This window comes from Acartia tonsa, chromosome 1, assembly GCF_053477335.1.
Source record: "Acartia tonsa isolate MP-2025a chromosome 1, ASM5347733v1, whole genome shotgun sequence".
NCBI classification, from domain to species: Eukaryota; Metazoa; Arthropoda; class Copepoda; order Calanoida; family Acartiidae; genus Acartia; species Acartia tonsa.
In genome coordinates, this window is record NC_137260.1 from 44,480,324 (window position 1) to 44,498,395 (window position 18,072).

The following is an 18,072-nucleotide window of genomic DNA, read 5'->3' on the forward strand; positions in this document are numbered from 1 at the left end:
CCCTCCCCTAGATATTAGGGGTGCAGCAAATAGTTTCAACATATACGAAACATAAAAGATTACAAAAGTTGGTCAAGAAAAACACTAAAGGGTTTAAGAGAGAGAGAGAGAGGACTATGGATGGAAAAAATCATTCTTACAAATAAGAAAAAAATACTTTCTTGGTAGAAAAAAAAATTGGGGAGAAGATGGAAATTTCGATTTTGATTTCCATTGTCCTTTTCAAACCTTTTTCTCAAAAATATTAAAATACCTTAGGCAGAAAGTAGTAAATCTGGTTTTAAGGGAGGGAGGGGAATCTAGTGCAATAAAACTAACTTTCATGAATAAATTCACTGAATATCTGTCAATGTCCTAGCTTTTCAATGTGTAATGAAGGTAGATGCTAGATTTGCATTTAAACTTATATTACTTTAAATTAATGGCCATGAGTAGTTTATGCTCATAAGCTTCTTAGCAAATGGTCAAAGTATAAGAAGATATATTTGTATTTTCTTTTTTTTATGAAGATTATAAAAATGCAGGGATTTAAAGGAATGAACAATGGTTGATAAATTGATGTACATCATAGATGATACACAAAATTACCCCATCTGTAGATAACAATTAGTGGTTGACACTCAACTTAATAAACAACTAATCAAATGCAAAAGTGTAAGTCCCCAAAGTTGTTAGGACATCGAATAAGAAAACATTATTGAAAAACTTTAAGTAGTGTAATAATCAGCCCAATGTACCTTCCCTCCCTATTAAAAATGTGTATTAATTTCTGTTTAAAATGCTTTACTTCTTTCTAATTTTTAGTAGAATACATATTTAGCTGTAAAATGTTCATTTAAGTTCCATATGTTGACAGGGTACATTAGGCTGTTTATTACACTAGTCCCCAAAGTATTAAAATACTTTTTTTTCGTTGGCTTATCACCTAGGGGACTTTAATTAAGTTTTGATTGGATGGTTCATTAAGTTAAGTGTCCAAGTGTTTTAAGCACTAATTGCAATCTAGACAGGATAATTTTGTGTATAACCATTGGGGATGTACATCAATTTATCAGCCTTTTTTCTTAATCCTTTAGATCCCTGATATGTTGATCTAGGCATTCAAATAAATTGAATTAGTAAATGAGACTTTGAGACATTTGATTAATATCCAAAGTAAACCACCAATTGAATTTCATTGACACAAATCCATGATTAATCAATAGATATTTGTCTCAAGTTAGCCAGGGCAGGAGGGGACATTAAGCTTTTTATTACACTATTCTCCTTTCTTTGAAGACTTTAAGTAATTTTTATTGGTTGGTTCAATCACTAATCGTAATCTAAAGGAGAGTTTATTTTGTGTATTATCATTGAAGAGTTACATCAATTTATTAGCCATTGTCTAATCCCTTCAGATCCTTGCATGTTAGCAGTAATTAAAAAAAGTTTGACTGGGTAATTATTAAGACAAATCTGTGCCAAATGAATTAAAAAAGGGACATTTTCTTCTAAATATTTATGAAAGTGGTGAATAATATTTCTCTTTAAGATTTTAAAATGTCCCAATGTTATTTGAGCATATTTAGTTAGAACTAGCTCACTAGCCGATAAATTGATATAAATCCCCAATCATGAAACAAAAAATTACCCCTTCTGTTGATAATAAACGTTTGGACACTCGACTAAATGAACCAACCAATGAAAAATAAAAGTCAACAACTTTGTTAATCCAACGAATAAGAAAATGTTATTGTAAGACTTTAGGAACTAGTGTTATAAACAGCCCATTGTCCCCCACCTTCGTTACTACACATTAAGATTACATTCGGTGAATTATCAAAATATTTGTGTAAATATAAAAAAGAGTCAAACTATTACCTGCTAGGTATGCACTGGATGTAGAATATAATTATACGTGGATATTATTACAGGGAAAAAATTGTGTTAAATTTGGATTCTTAACATGGAACTCATTTATTGGCCAGTTCGTTCATCTAATAGGAGAGGGGATGGGGGAAAGAAGGGTTGAATGTTATTTTAACCAGCTGCAAGTTTCACTTTATTAGAGACTATGAAAATCGAGGGTAAGATCCACGTAATAATATATCCATTTATGCACTCTACTGTAAAACTTATAATTTATTTGCCCCCTGTCTAGAACTATTCTGATTTTTTCCTTGAGAAAAGTTTTGCACAATGCCCCCCTTTACACACACACACACACACACACACACACACACACACACACACACACACACACACACGCACGCACGCACATACAACCACACACCATCTTCTGTAAATGATTAATGGTGACTTTGAGCACCAGAAAATATCAAATTCAGAAAAAAGTTTTCCAGAAATTTTTTATCCTATCCACTAAAGTATCTGGTTGTTCAGTAAAATCTCGTAAATATCTTAAATGGTTGCTCCAGGAAAAAATCAGTGTTGGCCCTGGAGGGTTTTAGTCTACTCTGTGAGAGGGGTACATCACCCTTCTCAGAGATATAGCCGTTGGAAAATATTACCGGCCCCCTACCCCCTCACTATTTTTCTAACTCCCGGCCTTATCCTAATATTTTTTTATTACAAGGGGTTATCATAAAAAGTTAATTTAAAGAAGAATCTTGAAAGTTTTTTATCTAATATAAGATACCTATTGACAATTAATCTCTAATTTTCCCCATCAATGAAATGTGTATAGCAACTACTAAGGATTATTCATTGATGGTCTTCAATAATTCAAGGAATAGTTAATGGGAATAAAAAAAAGTACTTATAATAATAGATTCATATGAAGCTTTACAAAGTTCTTAAATGATCAGCCGTGTGACGTCATAAAAATCCATCTACTTTTTTAGGGGTTTCCTTTCCAACTTCTCCACTCATCCCTAGTTTTTATGACGTCACACGGCTGAGACACTTCATTAAAGTAAAACTTCATTCATAAGCTAGAAAAACCAGTAATACGCAAATTTTTATGTACAAAAAAAGCATTTTGTATCTTTAAGTGCTTAAAAATACCTATATTGTTTAGTTTCTTAAAACATTACTAATATATAAAACTAGAGTTGGCTCAATATAACTATCTAGCTATTGGCTAGTTTTCTATAAGTACATATCTATTTATCTATTTCTCAATAAATCAATTCTCCTACCCCGCCATTACTATCTAAAAGAAAGAAGTAAATATATATTAATTTAAATGATTTTAAAAAGATTTTTTCAATTATATTTTTTCACATTACCATCACCAAAGGGTTAATATGATTAAAATTTTAGTTTTAATATTTTAACACAAAGGAAGTGTCGCCACAATCGAATTCTTTAAAAATAGAGTTTTCTTAGATTTACTCTATTATGAACGTATATTTTTTATTTGTGAAATAAGGATTAAATACTTCAATGTAATTCAAATATCAACATGAAGTGAAAAACTTAATTCATTCCATAAACAAATAGAATAAAGGTCTTATCGTTTTGGTCAATGAGATTTTATTGTGGATTATTGGAGCACTATGAGTTTTAAACACTACCATTGGAAGACTCGAGCTCATTTATAGACGTTTATTTCCTATATAGATCTGTCACGGATCTTGATGCACTAAAGCAGGCCGTTTTGTAAATGTTAAAAATTGGAAGATTTCATTAAATAAAAGTAATCGCAAATATACTTAGTAAATAATCTTAATATCAAAACTAACAATTTTTAAGTCCCTCTACCATTCCATGCAACCATGTTGATCCTATTCCAGAATCTTATTAGAGAGTAGATGGGGAATCAACAAAGTTTACTTTATTATAATCTCAAGGATTTCTCTTAATACAGTATCTATCTTAGGTACAGTTAATCAAAAATTGTCTCAAAAACTTTGGGTACTTTTATTGAATTGAAATTGCTTAGTTCCTAACTTGTAGTGTCCAAACTTTTCAAAAAATAATCTTAATCTACAGATGGGGTGATTTTGTTTATAATCATTCGGGAGGTACTATGATTTATTGTCAATTGTCTTATCCGTCAAGGTCCCCGGTGAAAAATAAAAAAGTAAATGACTAAAAATTAGTGATGGCAATCCGTCGAATTTTTGGGCCGGATTTGAATTCCGAATTCTTAAAGAATCCGTCAAAAAAAGTGGCGGATTCCGGACTCTTAATTTTGGCGGATTCCGGATTCGGATTCCGGATTCTAGCAATATTTTAAAAGGATTTTAAAATCTTTTTTAAGAATTAAGTGCTACATATGTCCTAAAAATCAATGTTCTTGGTGTTCTCTATAATTCACTTCCGAGAATCAAACCAGATTTTAAAAGATATATAATAATATATAATGATGAAAATCTTTGCCTTCAAAGAGGAGGAGTTGAAAGAAAAAACTCAAGACGCTAATTTTAGCCTACCAATTAAGAATCCGGAATCCGCTATTAAAAAACGGATTCCGGATTTGGATTCGGATTCCAAAATTGGCCAAAAATTGGGCGGATTCCGGATTGCCATCCCTACTAAAAATTTAAAATTAACATTAACATTGACACACAGTCAATTTATAAACGTTCTTACTACTGTACAAATAGATTTCAATCTTTAATAAAAAGACTCTTTATCTTTTGGATTAAATGAACTAGCAATTTTTTTCCTTACGGTCCCCGAACAGATTATAAGAACTTAATTAAAGCCATGGAATGTTTCAATCAGTTTCAAAGGGTAAACTTTATATGCCCCCTTCAGTAATACCCTCCTTGACTTAAAGTTTTATTTCCCAATAGAGGGGGGGGGGGGGGCGGGGGGTTAAAACTCTAGGTCACTTAATAATGTAAAGCAATTTCTTGAAACAAGCTTAAAACAACAAATTCTCATATTTTGTTAGTGGTAAATATACATTTCAGACTGTCCCATATTCTTTGAAATGTCTATTGGAGGCCAGGGTAAAATCAGGGATCTCAAGGGATAAGACAATGGATGATAAATTAATGTACACATGCAATATGATAAACAAAATTTCTCAAATTCAAGAAGGAATCCAAAAAGTTTAAGCCAATGAACAAGACAACTTTGGTCACAAAACTTTGGGTACCAATATACTTTACAGTCCAATGTCCCCTCTCTCCCGGCCTGGTATGAATGAAAGGGAGAAAAGTTTATTTGTAAAGTTTTGCTTAGCCCAGTTTCAATATCCTTGTATTCAATTTTAAATTTTCTCTACATTTTACCAAGAACTATTTCAAGTAGGTAAGGGATATCATTTAAGGACGGTTAATATGGAGGGATGGGACATTGGACTGTAAGTTACAGGCCTACCCAAAGTGTTAAAATCACGTTAAACTTTAGTTTTATTTTATTGAATTAAGATTGGTTAGTTTTAAACTACTACTATCCAAACTTTTTTACTAATAATTTTATTGATCCTCATTGTGGAAGTATATTGTCTTATCCCTTAAGTAAAAAATAGCAGGTGAGTCTGACCAGCCACTGTCCTCCCAACCTTTACCCCAGTCATCTGATTATTATTATTATACCTGGAATTAGGTTTAGCAGGTGAGTCTGACCAGCCACTGTCCTCCCAACCTTTACCCCAGTCATCTGATTGCTTGCGTCTAGAAAAAAATTACAATAAAAATAGTTGTTAACACCCAACCTAACCTGAATAAAACCATTCTGAGGGGAAGACATTTATAATAAAAACTTTAAAATATAAAATGATATTGTCCATTTATTGGTCAAAAGAAGATTTAGGTAGTTTTTAAAAGACATTTTGACTTGTTTTGAAAGAAAGAACCCAGTTAATATTTTATAATTTTTTTGGGGTTGGGTTGGAGGAAGGGTGATTTTTTTCTATTGGCTATTTCATCTGGCAGACAGACATCTTGTTACTTTTATAAGAAGGATAAAGGTAAAAAGTCACGACTTAGTTTCATATATAATCTAAGGGAACTCAATCCTTAAAGGCTTGGTGTAAAGAAGATTTTAAACGCTTTGCACCAACTAGAGGAAATAATATCAAATGTCTTGTTTAGTTCAAACTGTAAAAATCATAAAAAACATATAATCAAATGCCATATCGAAATGCAATTCCTTTGGCTAAATATATAACATGCATCATAATTTTTTTTGTGTCTAAGCATTTTTCGATCAGACGCAATTAGTTATACTTTTTTTCATAGAATGTAATTTTTCTCTCTCATTTAACAGGAACCAAATAAATGCTTGAAGGTGCTTGGATCACTTAGCTTATGTCACATATTAACGTTTTCAGAACCCTTTAAGACATAAATTTAATTAAAAACTAAATTAAAGAATTGTATGTACTCGGTAGAAGTTATATAAAGTGTGGAGAAGATGAACACTTATCCTACTAAGATTTAGTTGAGTGGACTTGACATAGAAGTGTTTAATGAAAATAAATAATAAATTAATGATTTTATTCAACAACAATTCTAATTGTCTTAATTCCTTGAAACTTCAGAAAAGTGCATTTAAAAAGTAATTTTAAGACTATCGATTTAGTATAAAAATCAGGACCTAACTTAATTACAGTGTAGATAATAAAAATATTTGCTGAATAGAAAACATCTTTCAATTATTAAGTCATGTAACACTAGCACCACGTCATACCGAAAGACATTAAAAATAGTTTCTACTGATGCTATGTCAGATGCGCAAATTTAGTAGTTAGAGAAGGAGGAATTCCTTATCCAAAACCAGGCGCAACTCATTCACAACATACAAAAGTCGTGCAATCAAAGAGTCCCCAGAGGTTATCTAGGTTAACACTTCATAGCACGACCTTGGTTAGTTCCAACTACATTGTAATATAATGGCCAAGGCACCACCCCAAAAAAATAAAAAAAACTTACTGGGAAGTGTCCTGGAACCCCTGGAAGTCCTGTGAATTATATCCTCCTGCTCCTGACCCTGTGCCAGACTGGAAGCCAGAAAATTGTTTGGAGTAACCATTGCCGCCGCCCCTATCCTCGTCCAATAGAGAGTCCTGCTGGTAACTAGAGCTGAAAATAAAGAATACATTAAAAATAGATCATGATTACCTTACATTATCTTAAATTATAAAAAGTTTAACACATAATATGTTTGTAAGGTAAACACATTAAATTGATTATTGTTATTTATCGCATTGTATTATAGTCAGCTTTCCGCAGATATAAAAATGAGAAAATATAAGATTAAAACCCAATTATGTTAGCCCCGAGGGGCTAAAGAACCTGGCTGATAAAACTGGGAATAGTTTTATGATTTTTATTTTCATATTAGTTTGTAATACGATGCTATACACGATTTTTTTTAGTGCGACTGAGAACCGGTTTTAATCCAGCGAATATTAATTGGTTTCAAAGCCGTACTGGAAAAAATCCTTGAAAACTGTTTTAAATACCTAAGGTACCTACTAAAGTAACTATTGGAAGTTTTAAAAGTAATGGATAGTCATTAATAATGGATAGTCATTAATAATGGATATATAATGTGCGTGAATATTATGACAATGTAAAAAAATAACGTCAATTTAGGTTGCTAACATCGACCCCATTTATTGGTCAGTTCGTTCATTCAATAGGAGGAGGGAATGGGGGTGACGGGGGTTGATGGAGGGTATCGTTATTTTAGCCAGCTGCCAGCATCTCTTTATTAGAGTACATGAAAATCTAGTGCAACAAGTAATCATATTGATTTAAAGATCTTCCTTTAGAAAGAGGTTAAGAACCGCAAATAGTTTTCCATTAAGTTTCATTATTCTGGCAAGGTGACAAGTTTACTAATCCAGTATAAGAAGAAAATTAACAGTCGAAAGGTAGAAACAAAAAGAAATTCTGAAAATATTTTTTGGTTCTTTTTTAAAAAGAAACCCCCCCCAAAAAAAATTTATAAGTTTAAATGATGTATATTTCATAATATATGAGATAAGCAGAGAGTAGTCCCTAAAGTTTTATAATAACGTTTTCTTATTCGTTGGCTTAACAACTTTGAGGACTTTAGTGAATTTTGATTGGTTGATTTATTGAGTTAAGGTTTCAAACGTTTCAACCACTAATTCTAATCTAAAGGGGTAATTTTTAATATAATCATTGGGTATGTATGTAGTATGTACATTAATTTATCAGCCATTGTTTTATCCCTTTACATCACTATGAGATAAGCAATCTGCATTTAAGATGATTTTTAAACAATTATAGAAATAATTTCCAATTAATAAGGAAAATCTTTGAAATCGCCTTATATTGACTAAAACTTTTCTGATTTAATACTTTGGTATTATGTAAAGTACTATATTGCTAAAATATAGATGAATTCAACTCTTAAAGTACATATTAGTATTATATCCCAATAAATATATGTAGATCTAGATCCCTAATCTAAAACAGAGTTTAGGAACAATCCAGCCATATTATTGGTTAGAACGTGTACACATTTAGATACAAAAGGGAAGTTATTAAGTCCGCTATAAATATTTGAAATATCGTCAAAAAAATTAATCGCTCTTGTTATTGGAATAAGTCATATGTGATCAAATACAAACAATTCTTAGTTTGCTAGAAATTCCTTTATAAGAAATATTACGTCGGAAAGACAATCTAGAGTAATAAATCTATTTGTCTCACTACCCCCCCCCCCCCCCCCCCCAGTTACATCAAGTAAATAACCATGGAGAAAGGGGACATTGATCTGTTAATCACAAGTGTACTCAAAGCTCCATTAAGTTGAGTGTCCAAACCTTTGGGACCAATAGTTTTATTCTGTAGAAGGTGTCATATTTGTTTATCAAAGAGGACTATCCACGAACAAGAGCACGTGATTCTAAGTACCTTCCAGCATTGATCCTGAGTATTTTCTTTCAGAATATAATAGGTCACTATCAATAAATAATATATTGACGAGAGAATTTATGTTTCACCACTTGAAGTTGAAGAAAAGTAAAAAAATGTCCACCATTTTTCGTTTAAATTCTATCAAACGTTTTGTTGAGTTCGGGGTGTCTTTAATTGTCCATGTTGTCAAATGATAAAAATTTAAAAAAAGTCAAAAGCACATTTACTATATCTCATATGTATGTTTAAATTAATGCTAGTATGGATTAATTTACAATCTATATAACACGAGTATTCGCATATGTATCATCAAATATCCATTTTATTAAAAGAATTAGCTTCATAAAATTTTTCAAAATCAATTAAAATAACTAAAAGAACATGGTGAAACATAAATTTTCTCGTCAATATATTAATAATATATGGTGTCCTATTATATTTTGAAAGAAAATACTTAGGATCAATGCTGGAAGGTACTTAGAATCATGTGCTCTCGTTCATGGATAGTCCTCTTTGGAATATAATCAATTATTCAACCTCAGTCTTATTCCTACAGATCCCTGTAAATAACTGAGATAATTATATTTCTTTTGTATACATAAGACAAGTATGCAAGTGATAATTGAATTTACTTACCAGAATTTTTCTTAACAATAAGTACACATATATAACATAATAACATATACAAGATTAATATACAAAAACATTACTCATATAATAGTTATTTATCGCATCGTATTATAAACAGCTATCCGCGGATATTAAAATGAAAAATTAAGACTAAAACCAGTTTTGTTAGAAACGAGGGGCTGAAGGCCTTGTCTGGGCAAAAGTATAATACAAAGAACAATAAACTATACAGTATACAGACAGATAACTCCACAGGAGAAAGTAGAATTGTGATAACGAGGACAATCACTTTTGTTTACAACTCCAATCATGAATCATGATTGGGGATGTAATTAATTTATTGCCCATTGTCTCTTCCCTTAACATATCTGGATATATTTAAGGTATTGTGAATGTGAATATGTTATTCTTAAACAGAACAATCTACCTGACTCTAGTTCTATATTGCTCTATGGACAAGTCTATAGAGAGAAAGGAAAGTGTGTTATCTGTAATTCGCTATGCAGATATGAATATTAATATTCATAATTCACAGAGGTTCTACACAATTTACTTGGGGCGTTATTATATAAATTATGATTATGTTCATTATCTTATTTGATGCAGTAGGTACTTTATATGAATAACATAACATATTCAGTTTATTGCTTTGTCTATAAACTAACGGCTGCACTGAACACTTAGGGGCAAAAAATAGCCTAAAACAATCTCAATAACTGTGTGAAGCTTTCATAAAATGGATCATTAATTTAAAACCCTTAATTCTTTAGATTATTCTTTAAAGTAACAGGGTGTCGGTCTCTGTGTGTGTAGCAAAAGATCTCACTAACCGCTGAACCTATATGGTTCACCTTTTCAGTGAAGCTTCTCAAAGGTCAAGTGAAGGGTTGTAACTGTTATGTGGTAGGATCTAAGCTCACCTATAATAAAGTTCCCCACCCCTCCATAGAAGATTAAATGTGGAGAGTCGACTATTTTTCTTGAATTATAATTTTGACCAACGAAGGTAAAATGAGGCCATTGTGTCTAACTGACTGTTAGAAGGAGAGGCGAGAAATAGAAAATTAGATGAAAGAACCTATAATGAAGATTGGTGCTTGGGGATTAAATAAGAAAATAATGTTAATCAAGTTAATATTAATAAATTTATAAGTATTATAACAAAATATTTAAAAAATGTAATTGAAAGTGCAATATATATTTTCTAAGAATATTTAATGAGAGTTCATACTTAGTCTCACAATTTTCTCAAGGATTTGTTTTAATTTTAAGGGTCTCTTAGTTTAATATAACAGTCACAATTTTACAAAGCTGATAATAGTTCTTATATAAAAATAACAGGATGTCTGTCTGTGTGTAGTGAAGGTACTCTTTACAGTGAAGTTTCTCAAAGGCCCATGATGATTTGAACTATTATAGAGGAGGATACAACTTCCCTCCTCAGAAATATCACCTTAAAAGAAATTGCCCCCCCCCCCCATGATTTTTTCTTTTTCTTTTAAGACTAAAAGTGTAGGGTTGACTTCCTCCCTTCCTCATTAAAGCCCCTTTAAAATATAAACTGACATTATTTGGCAAATGTAGTCTCATACTATGCAAATGAATTATGATATTGCCATACCTAATGTATATGTTAAAGCATACATATATATGTTAGGAAGGGAGGGAGGGTAATGTAATACTATAATTTGATTACTTAACTAACAGGTATACATACATGCATATAATGATGCACATATAACAGTTGGAATATTGAAAATATTTCTATTATCTTTAAGAAGCTTACCACATGAATCATTTTTGATGATTTATGTAAATCAAATAAATGTATATTTTGTTTGTAGAGAAGCTACTATATAATTAATTTTGCCTGTCCGCCCATATGTTCTCAGTCCGTCTTTCAGTCTATCAGTCTTTAACACTATAGGGTAAATGTGAAGATAGACTGCTGAAATTTCAGTGAAGATTCCCATGACATGGGCATCTAATCTTTATATTGTTTTGTCCGTCTCTCTGTCAAGCCTTCTAGGAAATACATAACACTTATTTCTTTTAGATTTTGTGATTATATTTGATTTTTTTCTTCATATTCTCTCTCTTTCTTATGCCAACTGTACAGTGTACATCTGATTTACATTTCACTTTGTCCGTTTATCCATTCCTTGATTTTGTGTGTAAATGATGTCATTCTTCTTTATACAAGTTTCAAATGAAAACATATTGAATAGAAATACTCAAAACTGAAGTAAACCTTTCCATTAATATTGGATTTCTATATTTTACTAAAGAATTGTGGAATTTTAATTCTCTTGTCTGTATTCAAACAATTAAAGTAGTATGATAAATTAACTTATAAATATATCAATAATTATAAATATTTTATATATAAAAAAACTGAACATTACAAATCATAAAAATCGCGCAAAAGAAATGTAAAACAATCTGGCAAAAGACAAAAACCTCATTTGAGGAGAATAGAGCATAAATATTCAGATCTAAGGAATGCATTTGACACCTGTCATCACAGATAACCAAACCACAACAGCTAAACTTTTTTCCTCTTTTCAATTTTTAAAATGGATTTTACATTTTGAACTTTTGATAGTATGCTATTCATATTTATATCATTAAATCATAAGCATTTTAAAATGTCTAACTTCAAAATTGTCAAATCTATCAATAAACATGTCTAATTTTAAAAGCTACTAAATGATCAACTTCCAAATTGAAATTTGTTTGTTTAAATAAATATTAGTTTTCACTTTAACCATATTTATTCTGATAAAATACCTAAGAGATCAAAGAGATTTAAAAGTGAAGGGCAAAATTAAAACCAGTGCAATCCTTGAAATTCTTATTTCTTTGAATACATTACCTATATAATTTCAACATGTATTTATACTACTAAAACATACTTATCAGACATTACCTACTTAAATTCACATGTATTTATAGTACTTAAACATACTTATCAGTAATTTATATCAATGTTTTATTTCAAATCTAACTAAACTATTACAAAGAAATCAATTTGTCAAAAACCACTTGGCATCACGTTCCATGGTTGGGAGAAAAATGAATGGAATACACGAGACGAATATTTCCATGAATCAAAAACTATTTCAGGTCAGGGAGGGAGGGAAGGAGACATTGGGCTCTTTATTACTCTAGTCCCTAAAGTTTTATAATAAAGTTATCTATTGGTTGAGAACTGATATAAATTTTGATTTGTTGGTTCATTGAGTCGAATGTCCAATCCTTCAACCTTAATTGTTATCTACAGAAGGGGTATCCTACTTGGGGATGTACATCAATTTATCGGGCATTGTCTTATCCCTTTAAATCCTTGAATATTTCTGAAACTATTTCAAGTTTGTTTAGTTACATTTTGTATACATAAATCTTTTAATGCCAGGAATAGGATAACTTATTCTTTAAATGTGCTTTAGATCTTGTTATATTTAAGTACATGTGAGATCATTAGGTAAAGACAAAAGATAAACATAAATTTATGTAAAGCAATGTTACCCCTTTTGAAGATTCAAATTATTGGTTGCCAGTTGAACCCAAATATGATCAAGTTTCAATGAAGGCACACAAAGATTTAAAGCCAACGAATTTGATAGCGTATGATAATACTAAATTCATAACATTTGGGTTATTGAATATCTTTCCCCCCTCCTTGTGCAATAATTGTACATAAAAATAATTGGCTAGTGTCTTAAGAGTAAGGACTCAATACCAGAGCAACAGAAAATAATTATCAACAAGAATATTAATGCCCATAACCAGAGCAGCAAGAAGAAAATACCTTAACTCCTTTCAGGAAAGAAACACTTATATATCTACTGTAAGATCTCGCTGACAGATGGTATTATAAACAATCGTTCACACGAAAGCTTAAACTTTTTTGTGGGGAGGTTACCTCAAGCTTCACCAATCTCTTTAACGTGCCCCTAGAGGCTCCTATAAAGTCAAGAAATATTTTATAAATGTTATGTTATTAAGACAATTTAGCTAAGTAAAAGAAATATTTAGTGAGGCTCTTTGAAGAGAGACTTATCTATAAGATAAATAACTGAAATAACTTAGTTATTCAGTAGTTTCGCTTTAACATAAAAAAAATAATCCATCTAGTACTTGATGCCATTACCAGTTATTCATTTGGATAAGTTCCAACTAAAAACATTCTGTACATGATTATTATACATATTTACATTAAGAAACAGGTTTATTACTCGATTTATCAGAAAGATAATAGAATATTAAGGTATATTATGAATATGAATCAAATTAAATTCTATTATGATGAAATATTTTTTTAAAAATTTTGTAATTGTTTTTATCTATAAAAAGATATTCTTTATTGTAAGTAAGGATAATTAAAACAACTCTTTGAATTTGCTTACTTTCATATTAAAGAAGTAATAATAGCCTATCTAATCAATAACTATAACAATTTCTTTTTATCTTTTCTTAGAACTTTTCACATAAATAAATCCCATTACTTTGTGCCTGTTTAAAAGGATGAGGTTTTATATTTTCTGTTCCTCTCCCACTTTAAAAATGTTTCTATTTAAAAAGATTAAAGGCTTGGAATGCACAACTTGATTTTTATCCCAAATATCAAATGATTAAAATATATGATTCTGATTCTTTCACTGAACATACAATTCCCCAAAAAGTTAGGTAACCATTATTTGTCTGGGAGGTAGAAGGCATTGGACTGTAAATTATCCTGGTACCCAAAGTTTGTAAACTCGTTCTCTTATTCGTTTGGTTATAACTTTGGGTGCTTTTTCGAACTAGTAGTGTCCTTACTTTTCCACCAACAAGTAATGTACATACATCAATCTATCGTCCACAGTACTATCCCTAAAAATCTCTGATTATTAGTATAATCATCCCAGAATATAAGTCAGGTTGCGGACAATGGACCGGGACAATCATGTATCATGGGATACAGGGACAAGTAAATACAAGATAACAGATATTCAGAGAGAAGGGTCCCCAAAGTTTTACAATAAGATTTTCTCATTCGTTGGCTCAACAACTTTGGGGACTTTTAATGAATTTCGATTGGTTGGTTTATTAAGTTTAGTGTTCAAACGTTTCAACCACTGATTTTAATTTACAGAAGGGGTAATTTTGTGTGTCATCATTGGGGATTACATCTATCGGCCATTGTCTTATCCCTTTAGATCCCCGAGAGATAATAATCTCTTTAAAATTCTAGAATTGCAACAATCAGTGTGAAAATTAGGCAAAGATTGACTTATCTACCATTTACTTATCCCTGTAGGCCTTGGAGTTGTCTACTGATGAATTGACCACAACATAACAATATAGACTCCCCAACAGTAATCAGGTTAAGTACATATGTTAGTAGTACATGTATGTAATAGTTGACAGGGACATGTTTTCAATTTTTCATTAATTTGATTGTGAAATTAAATCAAATTGTACCAAAATTAAATTGTCAAACTGAAATAAATAAATAAATGATTTTTTTTGTATGATAAGAACAGTTTCCAGCCATAAAAACAAAAGTTTTTAACATTTTTATATAGATTCTTGGGTTTCCATTTCAAATATTGAATTACTATTTACATTGTTAAAAAATAGTTTAAACATTCAGGTTGCATTTTTCGATTTTTGTCTTTTTCAAACTGAAAAAAAACTATGTACATGTATACATACATATTGGAAAGTTTATGCAACAAGGTCTGGTGTTCTATAAAATATGCATTACATCTAAATGTATTTATGGGTATCGAAACCAAATTTTCCTCAAGTGAGCCAAAGGAGACCTCTCATGAATGAATTTCAAAGACAAACAGACTACAAATAAAATGGGGGACCGCAGGTACATGCCTAGCAGGGGTTAGGAATATAAAAAATAACCCTCCATTTTAATTTATTTTTAAAATAAAGAGAGGGTGGTTATCAGTGTTCGACATGCACTTTGTGTGAAAGCGATAAATAATAATAGAAGATAGAATTAGAAAATATCACAATTTTAAAACTAAAAAATTACAATATTGTATGTTAAATCCTGTGTAAAAAATGACATTTAAATATAGAATATGTTAGTATGACTTAATTAAAGCGTTTGATACCACCCATCCTAACAAAATATAATAATTCTTTTATAGGTGATATATCTCTCTAAACCACATTCATGAAAAGTCCCCTGTTGCTAGACAAATAGGGTCTCTATCCTAGCCAGCATATTTATGGGAGGTAATGTACAACAAGTTTGTATGCTAATGCTGTATTCATGCAAATTGTCTAAATCCTTTTATTGCCCCTCTCCACCATAAACATTATCCTCCTGTCCTTTCCAACAATAAACCAAAAGAATATTAATTCAGTTTGATTTACATTTTTTTAGAATGGAATAAAAATATTTCTTATGTGTGTTGAAAAAATAAATAAAACAATTTGCAAATAATCCAAGTAATCACATGTTAAAATGTACAAAATGTCAAGAAATGACCATCCTTTCAACTAACATCCAGCAGTAACCTATTATATAAAGTAGTAAGTTTGTTTTGTCTAAAGCTTATGATCTCAATAACTACTTGACCGATATTTAATGGTTTCAGGCTTATTATTTTAAGAAAAAGAACTTGGGTTGGTTTTAATCCATTTTTCTCTCTGCCTCTTCGAATACAGATCCTCTAGATACTAGAGACGTAGCCACTAGTATAATAAAAAGTTGTTTTGCTAAAAAGGATGTAAAATAGTAAGTAGGTATACAAGATTACTTTATCTCTAAATGAGAGTAAGAAGCATATCTAAGCATAATGCTTTATAATGAGAATCCTATTATGTTAATGTTCTGGCTTGTCTGATCTCTACTTCCTCTCCCAAAACTAACCTCTCTATTAGGAAAATCTTAATCTATTTTATGCAGCAAAGCCACTGTACCAATACCTGCTTGTCAGTCAGTTGTCAGTATATCATTTTCAATTTAAACAAAACTAATCTATTACACAGCCAAAAAGTTCAATTACTTAGATTTATGATATCAAAAAGAATAAGGTTGCAGCACTGTGTTGTATTGAATTAAGTGTTTTTCAATTTGATTTAAAGGAATGCTTTTGATATAAGAACTAAGAACTAATTTTTATCAGCTATCAAGCCCAACTAATTCATTTTACCTAACCCTGGTTCTTAGTATGAAAGGCGTCCATATTTAATATACTCTAATAATTAGAACAAAACAGTAAGGTGCTGTTGAAATTCAAGCAATTTAAAGAAAAGAATAAACGGGTATAGTCCTTTCCACGACATCTCTCCATAAGGAGCGATTCTTCGTATTTTTCACAGTAGCTTTTCTCCTATTTCTAGCCCCTGCGGGGGGCTCTAACCCTGCGGGGCCAATTACCTAACCCTGTGGGGCAATCACCTAACACAATATAACCTAACCTAACCTAAAATAACCTATAAAAAGCCATTTTAAAAATACGAAGAATCGCTCCTTATGGAGGGATGTCGTGGAAAGGACTATACCCGAATAAACCATAGACAAATCCTCCATATAAATTAATTTAGCTAGTTTTCTCTCTTTTCTTCCTTTTGGACACAACCATCCTTGTTTTGTATTGTGAATAAAGACATAAATCTTAAAGCTGGAAGCCCAGCTCAGATATTTGATTATTTATTCAGATAAACTCTCATTATTTATTCTACACACACGCAGACATAATGGTACATAAAATCACACACACGCACAAACATTAAACAATCAAATACTTATATCTTTATATTAAAGTAGGTAAGGATGTCTGTCTGTCTATTTGTCTTTATGTTTGTACTGTTCTTAAAATCTAAAAAAATGGGTTATCGAATTCAACTTCCCCCTTCTTATGAGTCCCTAGAGGCCAAAGGGGCATAGCCGCTAGTAAAATATATAAAAAAGGAATTACATTAAGAATTCAAGAACTACCTTATTGCAAATACCTACATTATTGTTAGTAAATATTGGAATTAATAAGGATATACTTGGATATATTGACTGGGAAATATTTGTCAACAATTTAGCTAGATTATATCGACCTCATTTATTGGTCATCTTGTTCATCCAGTTAGCGGGTAAAGACTGGGTAAAGGGGGTGGTTCAAGGTTCGTTATTTCAGCCAGCTGCGGGCACCACTTTATTAGAGTAAAAAATGCAAATCTTATGCAACATTCAAGTAATAATGCATCCATTAGTCGGTTAGACGAAGGAAGGCATTTTTGGTGTACTTTAAAAGCTTATGTCTAGTCCAATACAGTAATCGCACAGACCTATTAATCTGAAAAACTTTGATAAAAAAAATCATTTATGTCCTTAAAGGCGACTTTCCTTCACACATGCGAACACAATATGTGAAATAATTCGTCCAAAATCTCTGTAGTGAATTCATTTAAAATATCAAATATAATACCATACAATAAAGAACACAATGTATATTTTTGTTATACATATATATATAAATGTTTTTTTTTGACCTTACTCACATTTTTTTACTCTTACAATAATGACAATTAACATTTTAATAAGGGATATTACTCATTTCAAGTTTTTCAAAAATATTTACATTAAGATTTTTTACCTAAGTTGTAACCAACCAGTGTGCGCGGATCAAAGTCCACATTA

At 30.9% G+C, this 18,072-nt stretch overlaps 1 protein-coding gene across 1 annotated transcript in view; it reads right to left on the reverse strand.

Moving 5' to 3' along the window:
• Nucleotides 1-18,072, reverse strand: part of ArfGAP1 (ADP-ribosylation factor GTPase-activating protein 1) — a 56,256-nt gene that overhangs the window by 5,963 nt on the left and 32,221 nt on the right. The window contains exons 12-13 of the mRNA XM_080162877.1: nucleotides 6,834-6,983; nucleotides 5,496-5,573 (exon numbers count right to left, since the gene is read on the reverse strand). Coding sequence (XP_080019003.1) covers nucleotides 5,496-5,573; nucleotides 6,834-6,983 — 228 coding nt within the window. The remainder of the gene's footprint in view (nucleotides 1-5,495; nucleotides 5,574-6,833; nucleotides 6,984-18,072) is intronic.